The sequence below is a fragment of the Phyllostomus hastatus genome, unplaced genomic scaffold, assembly GCF_019186645.2.
Source record: "Phyllostomus hastatus isolate PE091 unplaced genomic scaffold, TTU_PhHast_1.1 phas_contig_62, whole genome shotgun sequence".
Lineage (NCBI taxonomy): Eukaryota > Metazoa > Chordata > Mammalia > Chiroptera > Phyllostomidae > Phyllostomus > Phyllostomus hastatus.
Window position 1 is genome coordinate 4,151,924 of NW_025333921.1, and position 19,540 is coordinate 4,171,463.

At 33.3% G+C, this 19,540-nt stretch overlaps 1 protein-coding gene and 1 non-coding gene across 2 annotated transcripts in view; one reads left to right on the forward strand and one right to left on the reverse strand.

The window, feature by feature from the left end:
* SEC23A (SEC23 homolog A, COPII coat complex component) overlaps nucleotides 1-19,540 on the reverse strand; it is a 61,361-nt gene that overhangs the window by 32,239 nt on the left and 9,582 nt on the right. The window contains exons 6-13 of the mRNA XM_045848641.1: nucleotides 17,632-17,711; nucleotides 16,702-16,846; nucleotides 14,343-14,501; nucleotides 12,626-12,741; nucleotides 6,996-7,119; nucleotides 5,262-5,342; nucleotides 4,179-4,268; nucleotides 2,760-2,866 (exon numbers count right to left, since the gene is read on the reverse strand). Coding sequence (XP_045704597.1) covers nucleotides 2,760-2,866; nucleotides 4,179-4,268; nucleotides 5,262-5,342; nucleotides 6,996-7,119; nucleotides 12,626-12,741; nucleotides 14,343-14,501; nucleotides 16,702-16,846; nucleotides 17,632-17,711 — 902 coding nt within the window. The remainder of the gene's footprint in view (nucleotides 1-2,759; nucleotides 2,867-4,178; nucleotides 4,269-5,261; nucleotides 5,343-6,995; nucleotides 7,120-12,625; nucleotides 12,742-14,342; nucleotides 14,502-16,701; nucleotides 16,847-17,631; nucleotides 17,712-19,540) is intronic.
* On the forward strand, nucleotides 3,670-3,776 carry LOC123825340. The gene has a single exon (XR_006786883.1). It is a non-coding gene; the product is annotated as a U6 spliceosomal RNA (small nuclear RNA).

The following is a 19,540-nucleotide window of genomic DNA, read 5'->3' on the forward strand; positions in this document are numbered from 1 at the left end:
CTTCTTGAATATTTGGAATAGTTTGAGAAGGACAGGAGTTAGTTCTTTATATTTTTTCACATCTCTAGGCTGTTTTATCTTTTAATTTAATCTGTACTGTAATTTTTTTCATTACCATTTAACCCCTTTATAGTTCTTCTTTAAATGTTTGGTAAAATTCAGGCTCTGGCTGGCGTAGCTCAGTGGATTGAGCACAGGCTGTGAACCAAAGTGTTGCAGGTTCAATTCCCAGTCAGGGTACATGCCTGGGTTGCAGGTCATGACCCCCAGCAACCGCACATTGATGTTTCTCTCTCTCACTCTCTCTCTCTCCCTTCCCTCTCTAAAAATAAATAAATAAAATCTTAAAAAAAAAAAACAAAAAAGCTTCTGTTAAAAAAAAGACATATGAGCTAAAAAAAAATGTTTGGTAAAATTCACCTGTGAAGCCATCTAGTCCAGGGCTTTTGTTTGCCTGTAGTTTTTGGATTACTGCTTCAATTCCATTAGTTGTTATCTGTCTTATCAGATTCTCTGATTCTTCCTGATTCAGTTTTGGAAGAGTGTATGTTCCTAGCAATTTATCTATTTCATCTAGATTGTCCAATTTGTACATATAGTTGTTTGTAATATCTACTTACTCTCCTTTGTTTATCTTTGGTGTCAGTTGTCATTTTTCTTTTATTTCTGATTTTATTTTTTTCGGTCCTCTCTTGTTTTGTTTGTTTGTTTGTTTGTTTGTTTCACTAAATCTGCTTAAAAGTTTGTCAATCTTGTTTATCTTTTCAGAGAACCCGTTCTTGGTTTCATTGATCTTTTGTATTGCTTTTTTAGGTTCTATTTCATTTTTTTCTGTTCTGATCTTTATTATTTCCTCTCTTCTGCTCACTCTGGGTTTTGTTTTTCTTTTTCAAGTTCCTTTAAGTGTAAAGTTAGATTGTGTATTTTAAGCTTTTTCTTATTTCTTGAGATAGGCCTATAATGCTATAAATTTCCCTCTGAGGACTGCTTTTGCTATGTCCCACAGATATAGGGTTTATTTTGCTGTCATTTTCATTTGTTTCAAGATATCTTTTCATTTCTTCCTTGATCTCATTGTTAATCCATTCCTTGTTTAGAAACATTATTTAGCCTCATTGGTCTTTCATTCAATTACTACTGATAAAAATTACATAATTAAAATCATTATGTAACCTCAGCTGGTGTGGCTCAGTGGATTGAGAACCAGCCTGGGAACCAAAAGGTCAATCAGAGCACATTACGTGGGTTGTGGGCCATGTCCCAAGTTGGGGACATGCAACAGGCAACCCGTTAATGTTTCTCTGCCTCTCTCACTCCTTCCCTTCACCTTTCTCTGAAAATAAATAAAATCTTTTTTTATTTTTTAAAAATAAAAATAAAAAATAAATAAAATCATCATTATTCATTTTTCTCCTGTTAATACACCAACTAAGACCAATTATAATAAGTGAAAATTTTACTCTAAGTGATTTAGTATTATGTATAAAATAGCAGTAATCTATTAAATTAACATTTTCTATAAATCCAATCCATCAAACTGATCTGGGTAGACCCACCAACAGTTTCAGTTTGTTTACTATTTCACTGGCAGCCTTTCTGCATACTTCAACTGACCCCAGTTCTAAAGTACTTGAGTTTATGCCAGTCTGCAATACTTACAGACTTCTTGTAAAGGTGGACAACTTTTACAAAATTCAAAGCTGTAAGAAGTGATCCCAAGGGCATGCAGGCAGTAATATTTGTAAATATTTTCAAAATTTTTCTCCCTCTATTTTTAATTTGTTTCAAATAAACAAATGATTTTTTTATTATTTTCCAAATAACTGACAACTTTGAATTATCTCAGTCTGTGCTTAATTATTCTCTTTAGGAAACTAACTATCTCAACAAAGGTAGGACATAACTATGATACACAGAAACACTACCCTATAATATTAACTGTTAAGAGACTTTCCCTTTTGTGGTCTTGACCAGTCCTAACTGAAGTGTGGTATTTAAACCCAGTGCCAATTCACAATGAAATAAGAAACAAAACTGAGAGTAATTATAAACTTTTGAGTGATTTAACAAAATAATTGTATGTCTGATGAATTTAATAAAAAAAAGAGACTTGTATTTTGAATTGCTTTTTAATTTTTCTATTAATATGTTGTATCATGTTTAATAAAAGTATTAGTCTCCAAAGGACTGAGTCGGGTGGGAGGGAACTGGCCCTTCACCACAGATATTTTGAAGACTGGTCTGTCCCACATCATCATATAGCAGACCAAGTACATTCAAGTCTTTTTCATTCCACACCCTCTCCCAAAGTACTCAATCTATAAGGAGATACTAAATAAAGGTTTTATAAATGAATTAAATGACTTAACACTTGAAAAAATATATAATGAAAAAAGGAGCTAAGAACTTTATTAATTGAAAAGTAATGCAATTAATTATTGTGCTGTTATTATATAAGTATATAATGCATCATATATATTGTTATGGCCTATTACAGGATAATGTTAGCTTTTTTTCCTTTCAGGGGCATAAGGTAAATAGAAGAATATTTTGTACAATGTGTCTTAGGAATAGATTTTTAAATTGTTTTACAGTTTTTAACAATGAATATTTTAGCAACTAAACTGGGCTAGAAAGAAATAAAATACTATTAGTCACAAATGTGCATTTTCTAGTCATTCAAAGTAAGAACCCAGTTTGGGAGCACAATCCAGAATAGTTCTGATACATAAGTTAAATCTCTAACAAATACAACTTACTTCCTCGCAATGGTGGTCACTCGGATGCGTCTCTGCCCACTTGAATGCTGATACTGAGTCACAAACTGAATTGCGCCACGCCCTCCTTGAGGAATCGGAGCATTATGCTGTGTAGAAGTAAAGGAGTAAAAACTAAGCAAAATCTATTATGGTGTTGTCATACAGTCATTGACTGCATATCCTAGCACTAATAAAATGCATTCTAATATCAATTAGAATGACATTTTTTACAGTGCAGATAGAAAAACTGTAATATGCCACATTTAAATAAAATGGATGTGGGAAAGGGGGTAAATGATTAAGAATAAGAGGAGTGAGTCCAACTAGGAAATCAATTTCATGTAGTACATAACTCAGAAGGATGTGAAATAAAATGAAGGAAGAAATGTAAAGAAATTAATTGATAAGGAAAGGTGTGGGGCAATTTTGCCTAACAGTAATTGGAAAGAGAAGCTAAGTCCTACTCTCCTATGTAAAATGAAAACAGAACATTTATGAACATAATCACATGATGAACACATGACCAACAGAAAACTATTAATGAGAAGAGAGTAATGATTATAGTAATGATCCTCAGAAAAAAATAGCAAGTAGTCAACAGGAAAACTTTCTTCATGCCTTTTGATAATATTCTTGCTTTGGTTTTATTTGTTTTGGTCAATAAGAGCTACTACCTTTTTCACTAATTTTAACTGTTAGAAAAAAAATTTTCTGCACCTGTCTTAGGAAGGCTGATTATTAACAGTCTGTAGTTCACTTTATGCTTAATAACTACTAGTATATACGTCAGTAATTTATACATTATCTTTAATACGATAATTTCCTTCTGTAGTGGAAAAAATTCTTTCCAAATACTGGCATCTTTACCTTCCAATTTTTTCCTATGGATTTTGACATATTAAACTTTCTTGTGCTCACTTCAGCAGCACATATACTAAAACTGGAAAAATACAAAGAAGATAAGCATGGCCCATCTGCAAGGATGACACACAAATTTGTGAAGTGTTCCATATTTTTTAAATAAAAGAAAAAAACTCTCTTGTCGGATATTTATATCACTACCTATACATACCTTGTGACAATAAGGAGCTAGATACCAAATTACAAAAATGCATAGCTGTAACAAAACTGAAGATTTTACGTATGCTTCAATTTTATACTAAAAAAAAAAACAGACTAAGTTGGGTTGCCCGAGGTTGGGCATGTGTAGGTTTCTCTGACATCCCTTCCTATTACAGTATGTCCTCTCATCAAGAAGTTTTTAGCTTTAAAAAATAGAAAATAGCAAACAAAAGCTCCAAAACAGACTAATCTTTGGATCATAGTTTACTATTGCAAGAAAAAATACAAAATATTCATGGCCTAAATTAAGTACTTGTTCAAACACACATTTCAATGTTCAAACATAAAAAGTCATACCTGATTGACAACCTCAAAATATATAGCTACGGTTGTAGTGGGACTAAGTCCACATATCTTCCATTGACAAGTGCCACCTGTTCCTATCTCCTGTAAAAATGAAACATAGTATGTTTGAAAGTTAGACAATATAATTTAGTACTATAACATATACCAAGGTGTAAAGGAGGGAATAAAACTTCCACAAAGAGGTTTTCTCACAAATTCATTGAATATTAAAACTTAACATTTTAAAAATCATAAAATATATCATGAAAATAAGCAATTTTACACAATAAAATTATAAAATGATTCAAATTTTTGCTAAGTAAACTACACAAATATTGGAGCAAGTTCTCTGTATTGCAGACATTAAAGGATATGCCATTTAATGAAATCATTACATTATTCTATCCAACTATTTGGTATGTGTAAAGAGATATTGACTTAACACACAATATATGCACATATGAACACAAGTTCTCTGGATCACAACTGTGTAATATAAGCAGTCTCATACTGAAGAAAATTTCTAAGAAATAAACTACCATGCGAGCTGCTTAAAAGTAATTCTTAACCCAGTCACTTTAAGATGATTAACTACTTTATGTTATTGGTCCCATCATCTGCTCTATAGCAACAGAACATAATTCTACCATTTTAAGTGCATCCTCAACAAGATGGAATAATAAGAAAGGAATTAAAACAAATCTAATTTGGATACTTTGTTGTAAATTCTACCAACAAAATAACTTCAGAATTAATTTTGATTTTCAGAAGTCTCTAAATTTACAAATCATAGTTTGTTTTGTTGTTTTTGTTGTTGTTGTTGTTTAGGTACACTGGGGCAAGGAGTAACTCAGACATAAAAAATAGAAGACTAGTGGCAGTGCCAAAGTTTTAATTTAGGGGTGGGTGGGGAAAGGGGTATTCAGAAAGAGCAGCCACAAACAGGTATACCAGTGGAGGCTGAGCCACATTCTACTGAAAAACTTAGTCCACACAATAATTTTAAAAGGAATGTTATAGGCTGAACCTGTCAGGTCTCTGTAGGTTGTCATGAGAACTAAACTATATTATTTTTTTAGAATAAAGGTGACTTACATTTTCTGACACACAGGGTCCTTTAGAATTGAGAGACACACAGGGTCCAATAGCTCCTGAAATCTTTATTTCCCTTGAGGTCTGCAAAATAAGAACATAGTACACTTTGATGTGCTCAAAGATAAGCTCACACATTAAACCATAAGTACATAACAATAAAGATATTCTTCCACATTTAAAACTAAAAAGTCAATAAAAAATACTAACATTAAAATAATCAATCAGTGGCCCTGGCAGGGCAGTTCATTGGTTAGAGCATCGTCCTGCTATGCCAAGGTTGCAGGTTCGATCCCCAGTCAGGACACATACAAGAATCAACCAATGAATGCATCTCTCTATCTCATTCTTGTTCTTTCTCCCCCTCCCTTCCTTCCTCTCTCTCTAAAATAAAAATATTTTTTAAATAATCAATCAGTGAGCACTTCTGTGTAAACCCCCAAATTTAAAATCCAGCCTTGACCTAACTTTAATCCTCTACTTCCAGCTGCCCAGAAGAGGTCTCCATTTGGTAACTCACCCTCAACTCAATATCTTACCATACCCAAAATTCCTATGTCCTAACCCAAAACCTTTGATACCTTCTTCTGTTTTCACTACCACAGAAAACCCAAGACTGGTTATTTTCCAGTCTCCAATGACATCAAAACTTAAGCTATCACTTACATATCTAAAAAAAAATTAGAAAGACTAATTCAACTTTCTTATCGAGATTCTTTTTCCTGACAAAGGCTGAATGCAATTCTCAGATGAATTCTACCCAACACACAATGAACACACACAATTAAACTACTTCCCTTACAAACCATTCACTCTCACTGGGCAGTTTCCCCAAACATACTGTGCTCATTCTCACCTCTGTGCCTCTCTTGACACGGGGTTGACTAAAATGCATTCTCCTCAACTAACTTAAACTCTGCCATATTTCAAAACCCAGTGTAATCATAATAAAATCATTTCTTTTTTAGGATAAATTGTGTCCCAGATACATTCATTTTTTTGTCCATAAATCTTTATAGCACTTTCATAATCTACCATTATTTCATTCTATCACATTAACTTTGTCTTTCTATCAAAACTAAGTTTCTTTATAAGGACTTGCTCTTTAGATATCCCTTGCAATCTCTATAATTTTTTAGCTTACTATGGGGGACATTTAACAAGCATTCAATAAAATAACAAAATTAATAAGAAATATTTAATGAAAATTCAAAACCAATGTGCTTGTAATGCACTTTAACTAACACTAAGCCTTTGGGGTTTTAAAATTCAAATTTGAAATGAATGACAAAATACTATCAACAAACTACCAACCATAAAATAATTATTGATTATACAAGTAGAATAGCACAGGTTTCTCTTAAGTTAGATACCAATCACTGAGTTTAAAAAAATCTAGCACCAGCATAAGGAAACTGAAGATACTAGCATGAAGAAACTAAAAAAAGATCAGGCACACAAAAAAGTTAAACTCTATATAAAGAAATCATAAAGTTAAATCATATTTTACCTATATAATATCTTCTTTTCTAATAATTATGCAGAAATGCTCAAGTAATATTTCATTGTTTATTTAATAACATTTTTCTAATGAACAAAATCTGTAACTCTGGATTTCAATACAATATAATCACTATTTTTAAAGCATATGTTAAATTTGATTAATGTAATTTAAAATTACAATCAAGCCTGCAAATTTCTTTTGATAACATATCACACATCAATTTTGTTTCTTACCTTTATTTCTAATGTACCACCAAAACCCATTTTAAACTGTCCATGCATGTCTTTGGTAAAGACTCTTTGAAAAGTTTGTTTGAATAAGGAAGTGTTGAACGAGTCGCCCATTACCATGTACCCTCTGCATGGAAAGAACAGAAAACAATGTATTTGACACAAGTAATGAGTTCATGTGTTAAAACCAAGAAAGTAGATTACCTCTCAGTACTACTAACAAATTTTAAAGATATTTCCTAAAATGTGCTAAATTACCATTAATTTTTAAAATTCAAATACTTGAGAATGTCCTCAATGCACAAATAATCTAAATTCTTAGGGTACCTGAGTACCCCTAACATTTACATTTGTCCTCAGTAATTTTAAAAAATTATTTTTTTAAAGAAGTAACACATCCACACATTATAAAATTCCAAAGATGCAGAAGGGTATACAGTAACAAATCTCACCACTCAACCCACCCTGTTCTCCACACCAGTGAAGATACCTGACAACTTACAGCATGCATTCTCATTCTTAATAATGTACATGTGTGTATATAAATATGCATATATTGTCCCTATGTGTGTCATATCAAACTTAGTGTTATACCCACTGAATGACAGTAGAGGAACATTGGGGGACCATTTTCACTTTATGTGCTAATGTACTGCTTAATTCTTTTTCAGTAAGCATGTACCTGTTATAATTTGTTTAAAAAAATTAACTGTCAGAAACTATTTTGATTGTATACATGTACATCTTTATCCAATCCTCTATCAAAGGACACTTTTGTTGTCACAGTGTCTCAGCCACCATGAATACTGCTGCACTGAACACAGAGACACATATATACCTTTTTGAATATGTGTTTTTGAGTTTTTCGGGTAGATACCCAAGAGAGGGGTTGCTGTGTCATATGGTAACTCTATTCTTAGTTTTCTAAGGAACCACTAGACTGTTTTCAATAGTGACTGGCACCAGTTTACATTCCCACCAGCAGTGAACAAGGGTTCCCTTTTCTCCACAACCTCTGCAACACTTGTTATTACTTATCTTTTTGATAATATTCATTCTAACAGGTGTGAGGTGGTATGTCATTGTAGTTTTGATTTGCATTTCCCTATTGCTAGTGAAGCCGAACATCTTTTCATGCATGTCTTTGCTGTTTGTATGTCTTCTTAGGAGAGGTGTCTGTTCAGCTCCTCTGCCTATTTTTCAATTGGATTGTTTGGTGTTGAATTTTATGAGTTCTTTATATATTTTGGATATTAAACCTTTGTTGGAGCTGTTGTTTGCAAATATCATCTCCATTCACTCAGCTGCCTCTTTGTTTTGTTGTCAGCAATTAGAAAAGATAAAGTACTGCCATTTGTGACAACGTGGATGGACCTTGAGAATTTTATGCTAAGTGAAGTAAGTCAGACAGAAAAAGCTACAAACCATGTGATTTCACTCATAATGTAAGATATAAAACTGAAAGTCATGGACACAGACAACAATATGGTGGTTGCCAGAGGAAAAAGAGTAGGAGGGGTGGAGGATGGAGAGGACCCTAATATATAGTGATAGAAGATGGTTTAACTTTAGGTGGTGGGTACACAGTACCATATATAGATCTAGTATCAGGAATGTATACTCCAAACCTGTATCATCTTATTAACCAATGTCACCCCAATAAACTTAACAAAAAAAATATAAATTAAATACATTCTTACAGTTAAATTGAAAATAAAAAACTATTCTGAGATACTATTTCCTCTCTAATCAAAAAAAAAATCACAATTTGACAACATACTCTGTTAGAAATGTTGTGGAAAAACAGGCACGTTCATATATTGCTGATGGGAATACAAAACGGTACAACCCCAGTGCAGGAGAACTTGAGAATATCTAACAAAATCACATACGTATTTTCTCTTTAATCCAGCTACCCCACTATTAGGAATTGATCCCACAAATACTCTGGCATGACAAAAATAAAAAGCAAAATATATGCACAAGGCTACTCACTGAAGAACTTTTTGTAGTAACAGAAGACTAGAAACAATCCAGATATCTATCTATTAAGAGACTAGTTGAAAAAACTAGAGCACATTCACACAATGGAGTCATACACTTCTTCAGAAAAATGTCCAGGATATAAGTGAAAAATGAAAAGTGGGGGAAAGTATATAAAATTTTCTATTTATATAAAAAAAGGGATACACACACTCACAAACACATATACACACAAATATTCACATGTATTTGCTCATATTTTAAAAACATTTTAAGTAGTTTTAAATAATAAAATATAATAAAAAATTAAAACAGGCAAAAGAATAAAACTGATGTGCTACAATTAATAGCAATTTTATCTTGATAATGTTAAGTCTTGATTTTATGTTATCTCTGACACCATTATAGATTGTATCTTTATAAATTTTATTTTCTGTTTGCTATTGGTATATAAAAATATAGTTGAATTCTGTATACTGACCTTGACCTAGAAGTCTTGACAACTTGACATATTAATTCTAACAGCTTGCATGGAGTTTATATGTAGATTCCTTTTACATTTTCTGCTTTTACCAACATGTCATCTATGATGATCTGTGTTATCACTAAACCTGATAATGCATCCTAGATTAATGACAACTTATACCACCCCCCTTATCTTCTTTTTACAGCAAACCTCTCTGTACCCTTACCACTCAATGTGGCCCTTGGTCAGCATTAGCATCACCAAGGGTCTTTTTTGAAAAGTAGAATTTCAAGTCCCATCTTATGCACAGTAACTCAGAATTTGTATTTTAACAAGATACCCACCTATTTGCACATGTGAGTTTGGAAAGTTCTCATCTGTTATCAGCTGCTTCCAATCGCCTTTGCCTGTTCTTTTTGTAATTAACTCTAAGTCAACTTTCACTGCCCTTAGGAAGGTTGCCAGTGACTTTCACAGTATTCTATTCCACAACCTTACAATCACAACCATTTTTATTGCTTTAAAAAAACCACCAATATTCTGACAACTCCCATATTTATACATCCTGCCCAAACCCATCTCCTGCTTTCTATGATGCATGTAATATCGAACTGCCTACTTGATATCTTCTCATGGGTGTCCACTGGCACCTTAAACCCAACATGTTCAGAAATGAACTACCAATCTCTTTCCTGAACACTCTTCCTTCCACAGTCTTACCCATTTCAACAAGGGCAACTTGACCCTTCTAGGAAACTCCTTCAGTTTTCTCAAATCCCAAATACAATCTATCATCAAATCCTTTATCTTCTAAATATATCCAAAATCTAATCATTTGGTATTTGTATATCCCAACACAGTAAGTCCTCATTTAACATCAGCAGGTTCTTGGAAACTGCAACTTGAAGCAAAATGACATATAACAAAACCAATTTTAACCACAGGCTAATTGATATAAAAACAAGTTAAGTTTCTATGGCACATTTCTGGTCACAAAAAAACACATGAAACTTCTAAATAAAGCACTTCTAAATCAAAACACTTCTAATATTAAACACCGAAATAAATATGAGCTATACATACATTTAAGAAAGATCAGTAAAAACAAGAGACAATTCTTTACCATCCTGCTTATCCTAGTTCAGGGTCAAGAGTGACTGGAGCTTATCCCAGCAGCTCAGGTTCAAGGCAGGCACCCACCTCGGACAGGATGCACTCCCACTGCGGAGTACACTCACACACACCCACACTCACTCAGACTGGCACATTTTAGACATGCCAATTCACCTCACTGCACATCTCTGGGATGTGGGAGGACACCGGAGTTCCTGGAGAAAACCTACCTATTCTCCTCATAGGAGAATATGCAAACTCCACAAAGAGAATGGTTCCAAGCAGGAATCAAGATTTTTTCCTCACCAATGTTACAATGAAACAATGCTCAACAATACAGCTGAAGTCAGATAATCCTTTTAAAACGTCAGATCACATCATTCTCTGCTGAAAACTCTCCAATGACTTCCCATCTCACTCATAGTGAAGTCCAAAGCCCTAACCACAGTCAAGACCCTCACAATCTGTCCCTCTCACTTACCCTTTGGCGTCCTTGTTATCTCTCAAACACCTTAGGTAAGTTCTCAACTTTGCACTTGCTATTTCCTCTGCTTAGAACACTCTTTCCTCTATGCACATGGCTCACTCTGCTTCTTTAAGTCTTTGCTAAACTGTCACCTTTATGAGGTCATTCCTTCTCATCCTATTTAAAACTGCAAACCCCTATCCTCATTTCCTGACCTACTTTTCTCCTCAACATTTATCACCACTTAACATACTATCTATTTTACTAGTCCCTTCTTTCACTTAGAATTGTGTACATCCCACATGTGACTAATTAAATTACAATGTAAATGAACTCGAACTAAAAACTCAATTCCTCAGTCACATTTGCCACATTTCACTGAAACAATGGAGAGGACATGTCCAATAAAAAATTACACAGAACAGTCCTGCAATAGAAGATAAGCTCCATGAGTGCAGATTTTCATGTCTCATTCACTGCTGTATTTCTAGTACCTTAAACAGTTTGACACATAGTAGGATTTCATTAATATTTACTAGATGAATGCATTAAAAGAATAAATCTAAGAAATGAGTTGACATACCTAATAGAGTTTTTTAAAGCCTAATTAAATTATCCCAAAACTACACAAACACTGCCTGTCAATGAAAGAGAAACACTTCCCAATGCATTCTAATGAGGCCAGTATTACCCTGATATCAAAACAAAGACGTCACAAGAAAAGAAGCTACAGACCAAGATCCCTTATGAAAACAGATGCAAAATCCACAACAAAATACTAGCAAATCAAATCTTGCAAATCTAGCAAAACAATTATTCACAAGTTAGATTTATCCTAGGAATGCAAGGTTGGTTTAATATACAAAAAAAGGAAAATCACTATAATACACCATATTAATAGAATAAAGAACAAAAATAAGGTGACCATCTCAATAGATACAGAAAATGTATTTAACAAAATCTAACATCCTTTCAGGGAAAAAAAAATTCAACAAACTAGGTATAGATGGGAAAGTCTTCAAACCTGATACAGGCATTTACAGAAACCCATAGCTAACATCACACTCAATGGTGAAAACATAGTTTCCCAATAAGATCAATAGGCAAATCCACAGAGAAAGTAAATTAGTGGCTGTCTAGGCTGAAGGGGGAAGGGGCAGGAGGCAAGGAAGGAAGGAAGGAAGAATGGGGAATGACTGCTAATGGGTACAGAGCTTCTCTCAAGAGTAATGTAAATGTTCTAAAATTAAATTATGGCAATGGTTGCTCAACCTATGAATATAGTAAAAGAAAAAAACCCACATTAAATTGTACATTTAAATGGGTAAATGTTATGGTATGTGAATCATATCCTGAAAAAGCTGATAAAATAATATAATGACTATAGGATACCAAGATGAGCTTTTCAAACTGAACCATGCCTTTACAAGTATATTTTTTTTTAAATGTAAAGTAAAAGAAATATCAAAAACTGTTGACAGATGTTGCCATGAAGTGGGAAGATGACCAGCTTTTTTCCCTCCTAAACTCTCATTACTGGTTCATATTTGTAAACTGTCATAATTAGTTTATAACTGCAAAAATTATAAAAATTTAAATACATACCCAGTAAGGTTGGGACAGCATTTCATCTCCAGGAGACCTGTCTGATCCAATGCACATGCATAGATATCAATAACATGACCAGTCGTAGCAGCTCGATTAGCCAATGCTTCAAAATGCTACAAAAGATTTTTTTAATCAATAAAATTAATGCACAAACTAATCATCCTATAATTCTTTTTTCCATCAATAGATTAAAATTATCCAAGAAACACTAAAAGAATAATTCATAACCTAAATGTGATGTATTATCATTTAATTTTCTATAATGTCTCATAAAATAATACAATAACTTCTGTAAGTCATCTATTTTCACATTCTTTAAAAGCCATTCTTTCTAAATACAGTGGTCTCCCTTTGTCCATGGGAGACTGTCTTCCAAAACCCCCAGTGGATGTCTGAAACCACGACAGTGCCAACCTATATATGTACTATGTTTTTTCCTATATACACATACCTTTTTCACTTGAAAGACGCACTTTATTGCTTCTCTTTAGCATATCCAAATTGCCACCATGACTACTCTTGTGCTTTGAGGACATTATTAAGTAAAAGTTGAACACAAGTACTAGAATACAGTGATAGATTTGAACACAAGAAGTAGGATATCATGACAGAGATGGCTACTAAGTGATTAACAGGCAGGTAGTATCTACAGTGTGGATACACTGGGCAAAGGGATGATTCACGCTCAAGGTGGACAGCACAAGATTTCATCACACGACTCAGAGCAGTGTACAATTTAAAACTTATGAACTGTTTATGTCTGGAATTTTCTATTTAATATTGTGTTTTTGGACTGCAGCTGACCATGGGTAACCGAAACTGCAGAATGCAAAACCAAGGATAAGGAAGGACTACTTGTAACCCCTAAATTACACTAAATCTGAAGAAAGGCAGAGTGAACAATTTGCTCTTTGTACACACACTTGGTAGAACAACAACACAGAGCTCTTTTTCCTGCCTAAATCCACAACTAAGGAACAAAAACATCAAAAATAGGCATAACAAAAGCAGTAAGATAAAAAAACATAAAATATTTTTGAAGCTCTAAAAAAAATTTCAAGCTCAAAAGGGAAATTAGGTGGCAAGAAAAAAGCATCAATCTATGGTGACAAAAATTATTTGTTATTAATTATACTTAAATACATATGATAAATGACTACCAAAAAATACGAGAAAATATAGCACAACCAAATTAAAGTTATGAACGCTAGAGAATTTTTTTAAAGGGGGACATAAACAAGCAAAACCAATGTAAGGGAGTCAAAAATCAACATTAGTGAAAAATGTACTAGCACAAATAAAACTAAAGTTACATGAACAGAAAACTGGCAAAAAAAATACAGACTTTTCAAGCTATGAAATATATACATATCTAAAGTATAGCTTGTTGGAAATGAAAAATTAGAGAATGCAAGAAATTTTTTCTAAAAGGAAAGACATTCCTTAACATAAATACTAAAAAGGCACACAGGATTCCTCTCAGGAATAATCTTTAAAGAGACACCTATTGGTGCATACTACTAAGTTTCTAACCATCTAAAACCAGAAAAATTATAACATAAGTTATCAAAAAAGATAGTATTTCTCCAATTCTGAATAGCAGATACAATATCAGACTTCACAATACCAGATTTATCATAAAATATTTGTATTCTTCCTCTTTTATCAAATGAATTTTTATAATAAGACAGTAAGACTTAAAAACCAAAATTACCTTAGTTCCCTTTTTAACGTATTTAGCATTGTCTTTTTCAATGTCATGCCATGATCTTATAGGTGTCTTCAATTCATCGCCAACCACCATTCCTGGCCCCTGAGTGGCTGGACCACCAATGAACATCATGATACGGGCACCAGTGTTGGGAAAAATACACTATCAGATGAAAGTAACTCGTCAGAAGAGTTTAAAGAAAAACATATGGGCATACATTTCTGATAATGAACTGTGATATATTCCTTCTAAAAATCAGGTTATCATATGTTTTCCAAGAAATAAAATAATCAAATGTTTAAAATAGAATTTAAAAACAAGATGTTTGAATACCTTTCTGTTAAAACCCTCATCTATATAATAGTGCCTTCCTAATTTTAAAATAAATCCTGACAGAACACACCTTAACCAGCTGATCAAAGTTAACGTCAGCAGTAATAAAACAAATCAACATCATGAGCTTCCTGACATGTTGCACAAAGCAGAACACAAATCAATTCTGTAATATTCCTGAAAAGTGCGTAATGTAAATCTGCTCGTGAGGAAAGATCAAATAAACCCAAATTGAGACTTGCTCTACAAAATACCTCCTCTACACTCTTAAAAATTATCAATGTCATAAAACACAGGAAAAACTGAGGAGCTATTACATTACAGATTAAGGACACTTGACATAACAACTGAATGTAATTCATGACCCAGGATTTTTTTTGCTGTAAAGGGTATTATTGAATTAACTGGTAAAATCTAAATAAAGTTTACAGACTAGAAAATTGTATTATATTAATGTTAATTTCCTGATTTTCTTAACTGAACTGCAGTTATGCAAAAAACTGTTTCTGTAATTAAGAAATACACACTGAAGTATTTAGAAGGCACCTCATGTTTATAACTGACTTTCATATGGTTTTCTGAAAATTTGTGTGTGCCATATAAATATATATATAGAAAGATATTTATATAAATATCAAGAGAGAAAGAGAAATCAAATATAATAAAATATTAGCATTAGAGGAATCTGGGTAAAAGTTCAGTTAGTCTTTAAACCTTTCTCATAACTTTTCCATATGTTCCTAACTACATTGTCAAAGGAGAAAGTTAAAAGAACAATGATAGTAACAGATTACAACTCACTGCATAAAATAGGAAACCCATGAGTCCATAGTGACATAGATGATGATAGATAGATAGATAGATAGAACGTTTGATGAGTAAGGGAATATTTGCATGGTTTCAAAGATCCTCCTCTCTAATGTTTAGAGGGGAAATAAGAATAATTTTACAGTGCAGAAACCTAGGAAATACAACCTTAATGAGTGATCAAAATGATTATCACCAGTGATGGGACAAATAAACATCATGTGCCACCTGATAGGATGCAATGAGACAAAGCATTACTTCTGAGATATATACAAGACCTGAAACTAATTGTGAGCATACATCAAGACAAACCTAAGTTGAGAGACATTCTATAGAATAACTGGCCCGAATCTTCCTAAGTGTCAAAGTCATGCAAGTCAAAGAAAAGCTAAGAAACTGTTCTAGACTGAAGGACACTAAACAGACATAACCACTAATTGCATACTTCTGAAATAAATTCCTTTAGTAAAAGAAATTATTGGAACACTGAGCAAACTTGAATGAGGTATTAGGTCTGAGAATTACATGTAGTAATAGATCAGTGTTAATATTCTGAGTTTAATAGTTACATTGTGATTACATAGGAGAATATAATAGGTTTATAGGAAATACAACCAAGGGGTCAGGAGTATCACGTCAGCAACTTAATCTCAAATAATTCAGGGGAAAAGAAGTTCTTTGCAACTTTTCTGTAAATTTGAAAGCATTTCAAATTTTTAAAAAACATTTTTAAGTCCTGGCTGGCATAGCTCAGTGGATTGAGTGCGGGCTGCGAACCAAAGCATCACAGGTTCAATTCCCAGTCAGGGCACATACCTGGGTTGCAGGCCACAGCCCCCAGCAACCGCACATTGATGTTTCTCCCTCTCTCTTTCTCCCTCCCTTCCCTCTCTAAAAATAAATAAATAAAATATTTAAAAAAAACATTTTTAAATAACTCTTTCCAAATTTAAAATGCTAAGATCTGTATAGTATAAGATTTTCAAATTCTACTTAAAAATAAAACTTCCCTTATCCTACCACTGTTAACATCACAGTGTGAACGTCCTTTCAAAAGCCTCTCTCTACAGAAAAAGATATACTGCAGATCAAACTTTAAATAAACAAAATCATACACTTGCTCTCCTATGACCTCATTTTTTTCACTCAACATTATCTTGTACATACCATCCCATACACACACAAACACATTTCCATTCCCAAATGAAGCCATTGTCACTACCTCAAGTAGTCCTACAGCTATGGAAAGTGCCACCCCAGAGGAACGCAACGGTCTCTTTCCCTGTGGTACAGGCCAAGGATCTCGCTGCAGTTCCCCCAGAAGATCTGTGAGATTCATGTCTATTTTCTGTACTGGCTGCAGGAATCTGCAAAACACAATTAAATAAAAAGCCATTTATGTGTAGGTGAGGGTTTAAGAAACAAACTAACCACTTACTTAAAAACAGAAAAAATAATTTCAATACACAGTAGACCAATGGTTCTCACAACTATCGTGTATGTCAGAATTGGTTCCAGGAAGGCTTGTTTTAACACAGATTGCTGGTTCTGGAGTGTTGTTTCGGAAGGTCTGGGGCAAGCCCCAGGAATCTGCATTCCAAACAGTTCCCAGGTGATGCTGACACTACTGGTCCAGGAACCACTTTGACTACAACTGCTATAAATGAAACAGTCAAACCAAGTATTACTTCAGGACTGCACCTTTCATGTACCAACTTACTAAGTTTTAAGGTTATTGAAATAATTATGAGAAGATACATCAACTTAATTTTAGTAATACCACCTCTGATTTGAGATTTAGGGGGAAAAGCTATCTCTAAGGTTAAGAAGGCAAAATGAAGCTTTTGAGGCCCTATTTTTGCCAGCTTGCCCTCAATCACAAAAAGTAAGTTTTTCTGAACTTAAAAATAGAAAATGAGAAATAAAGTAAAACTATTAATTCTTTAAATTATAATGATGAGAAATCAACTGTATCAATGAAGTTTCTGTCTCAACTCTTTAAAAAGTATACTAATGCAATCTATTTATATTCCTAAAAATATTTAACAATATACAATAGTATCACTGAATGTCTATATTCAAGTCAATGGCATGAGATGCTTAAAACAGCTACATGAATTGGCAAATTGTGTTTGCCATATTTAATTATTACCTATTGGAAGGAGGTGGCTGCTGTACCTGAGGACCACGTGTTGCTTGAGTAACGGGTACTTTAGAGAGCCCCAGCATTTCCTGTAAAGAGATTATTTCTATGATATTCATTTCATTACTTCTATAAATATGTATCAACTATTTACCATGTGCAAGGTGCTGTGCTAGGTACTAGGAACACTAAAATAAAGAACAAAGTCACTTTCCTCAGAAAGCAAAAGGTCTAGTTGGACAGTCTATCAGGTAAACAAAAACAACACAGTAAAATAAATAATCATCAAAACAGAGCAAAGTACAAGGTGCTATGTGAGCAAAGAGAAGGAATATAGCTCAGAAATATTTTATTTCTATAATTAATAGTCAAATTAAGTTATTGTGTAATTTGAATGACTATATTTCTCAATTTGTATTCATTCATCCCTGTTATGTACCAGGCATCTAACGGTGAAAAAATATACAGAAAATTAAAATTTTCTATATAGAGAAAATTATTTAGAAAATATATAAAAAATTAAAATCTGGTGAAAGAGACAGGAGTTAACCAAATCAAATCATTGAGTGAAAAATTGCAAGTGTAACAAGTGTTATGTAGAAGTACATGGCATTGTATAAAGGGGGTTATAAGATACGCATACTTTGTGTATCTGTACTTGTTAATTTTCTGACTTAATACATGACCAGACTTCTGGTTTGTTTTGAACTTTAGAAGTGTACACAATTCCTCTCTAAACATATGAAAATAATGTTATTTCACTAAAGTTTTCTTGAATCTAGAAATGCTTAGTCATGAAGTAAGAGAGTAAAAGTATATGACAGAAAATCGGAACAGCTAAAGATCTGCAAAGAAAAAAATTATTAAACTAATCCTGCAATATTTCCTATACTCCTAGCAGGAACAGCAACTTTTTACTGAAGACTTATGTGCTAAACTCTTTATATATACTGTTTCCTCACAAAACAATAATGAAATAGATTCCTTAGTCCCTGCTTTACAAATGAAAAGTAACACTCAGAAAGGCTAAGTAACTTGCCTAAGTTTCTACAACTAGTAAATGACAAAGCAAGATATTAATCTAGGTTTTGCTAAAAAATTCTTAAACAGTTTACATTATACTGAGTGTTCTCAATTTATTTCATTTAGTACTAATAATAACCCTGCTAAGTAGCTATTGTTTATCCCTTTCCATAGAGCCATAGAGGATGAGAAAACAAGCAAAGAGATCATTCAAGATCACACAATTTAGAAGAGTTTTAAGATTTGAACCCAGGACTATATGCGGAGAAAAGACCAGACTCTTTTCAACCAGATAGTTAGAGACAGAAGATAAAAACACTTTGGTGGAGGAAAAAAACTTTAGTCTGCAGGCATTCATTGCCTGTTGCAAAAAAGGCAGATGCTTTATGTGTTATAGACATATTATGTAATTTAAGTAAAATGTAAAATGTACTCTATAATCAGAACTAACATTAAGCCACTTTAAATAAATCAACAATTTAAAAATAACAATAGCCCTGACTGATGTGGCTCAGTGGGATGGGCATCGTCCTGCAAACCAAAGGGTCCTCAGTTTCATTCCTGGTCAGTCGGGGCACATGCCTGGGTCGCGGGCCAGGTTCCTGATTGGGGGAATGCAAGAGGCAACCTAATCCATATTTCTCTCACACATTGATGTTTCTCTCCCTTTCTTTCTCTCCCCCTTCCCCTCCCTCTAAAAATAAATAAATAAATAATCTGTTTTAAAAAACAGCAAACATATAAAAGCATAATCCATTTAATTCCCATAACCACCCTATAAGGTAAATACTACTCTTATCTCCCTTTTACAGTTCAAAAAATTAAGGCAGAGAGATAACTTGCCAACTTTCTCTCTTGTCTCATGGAAGGTACTCTGCTTCCTAAGCTCCTGAAG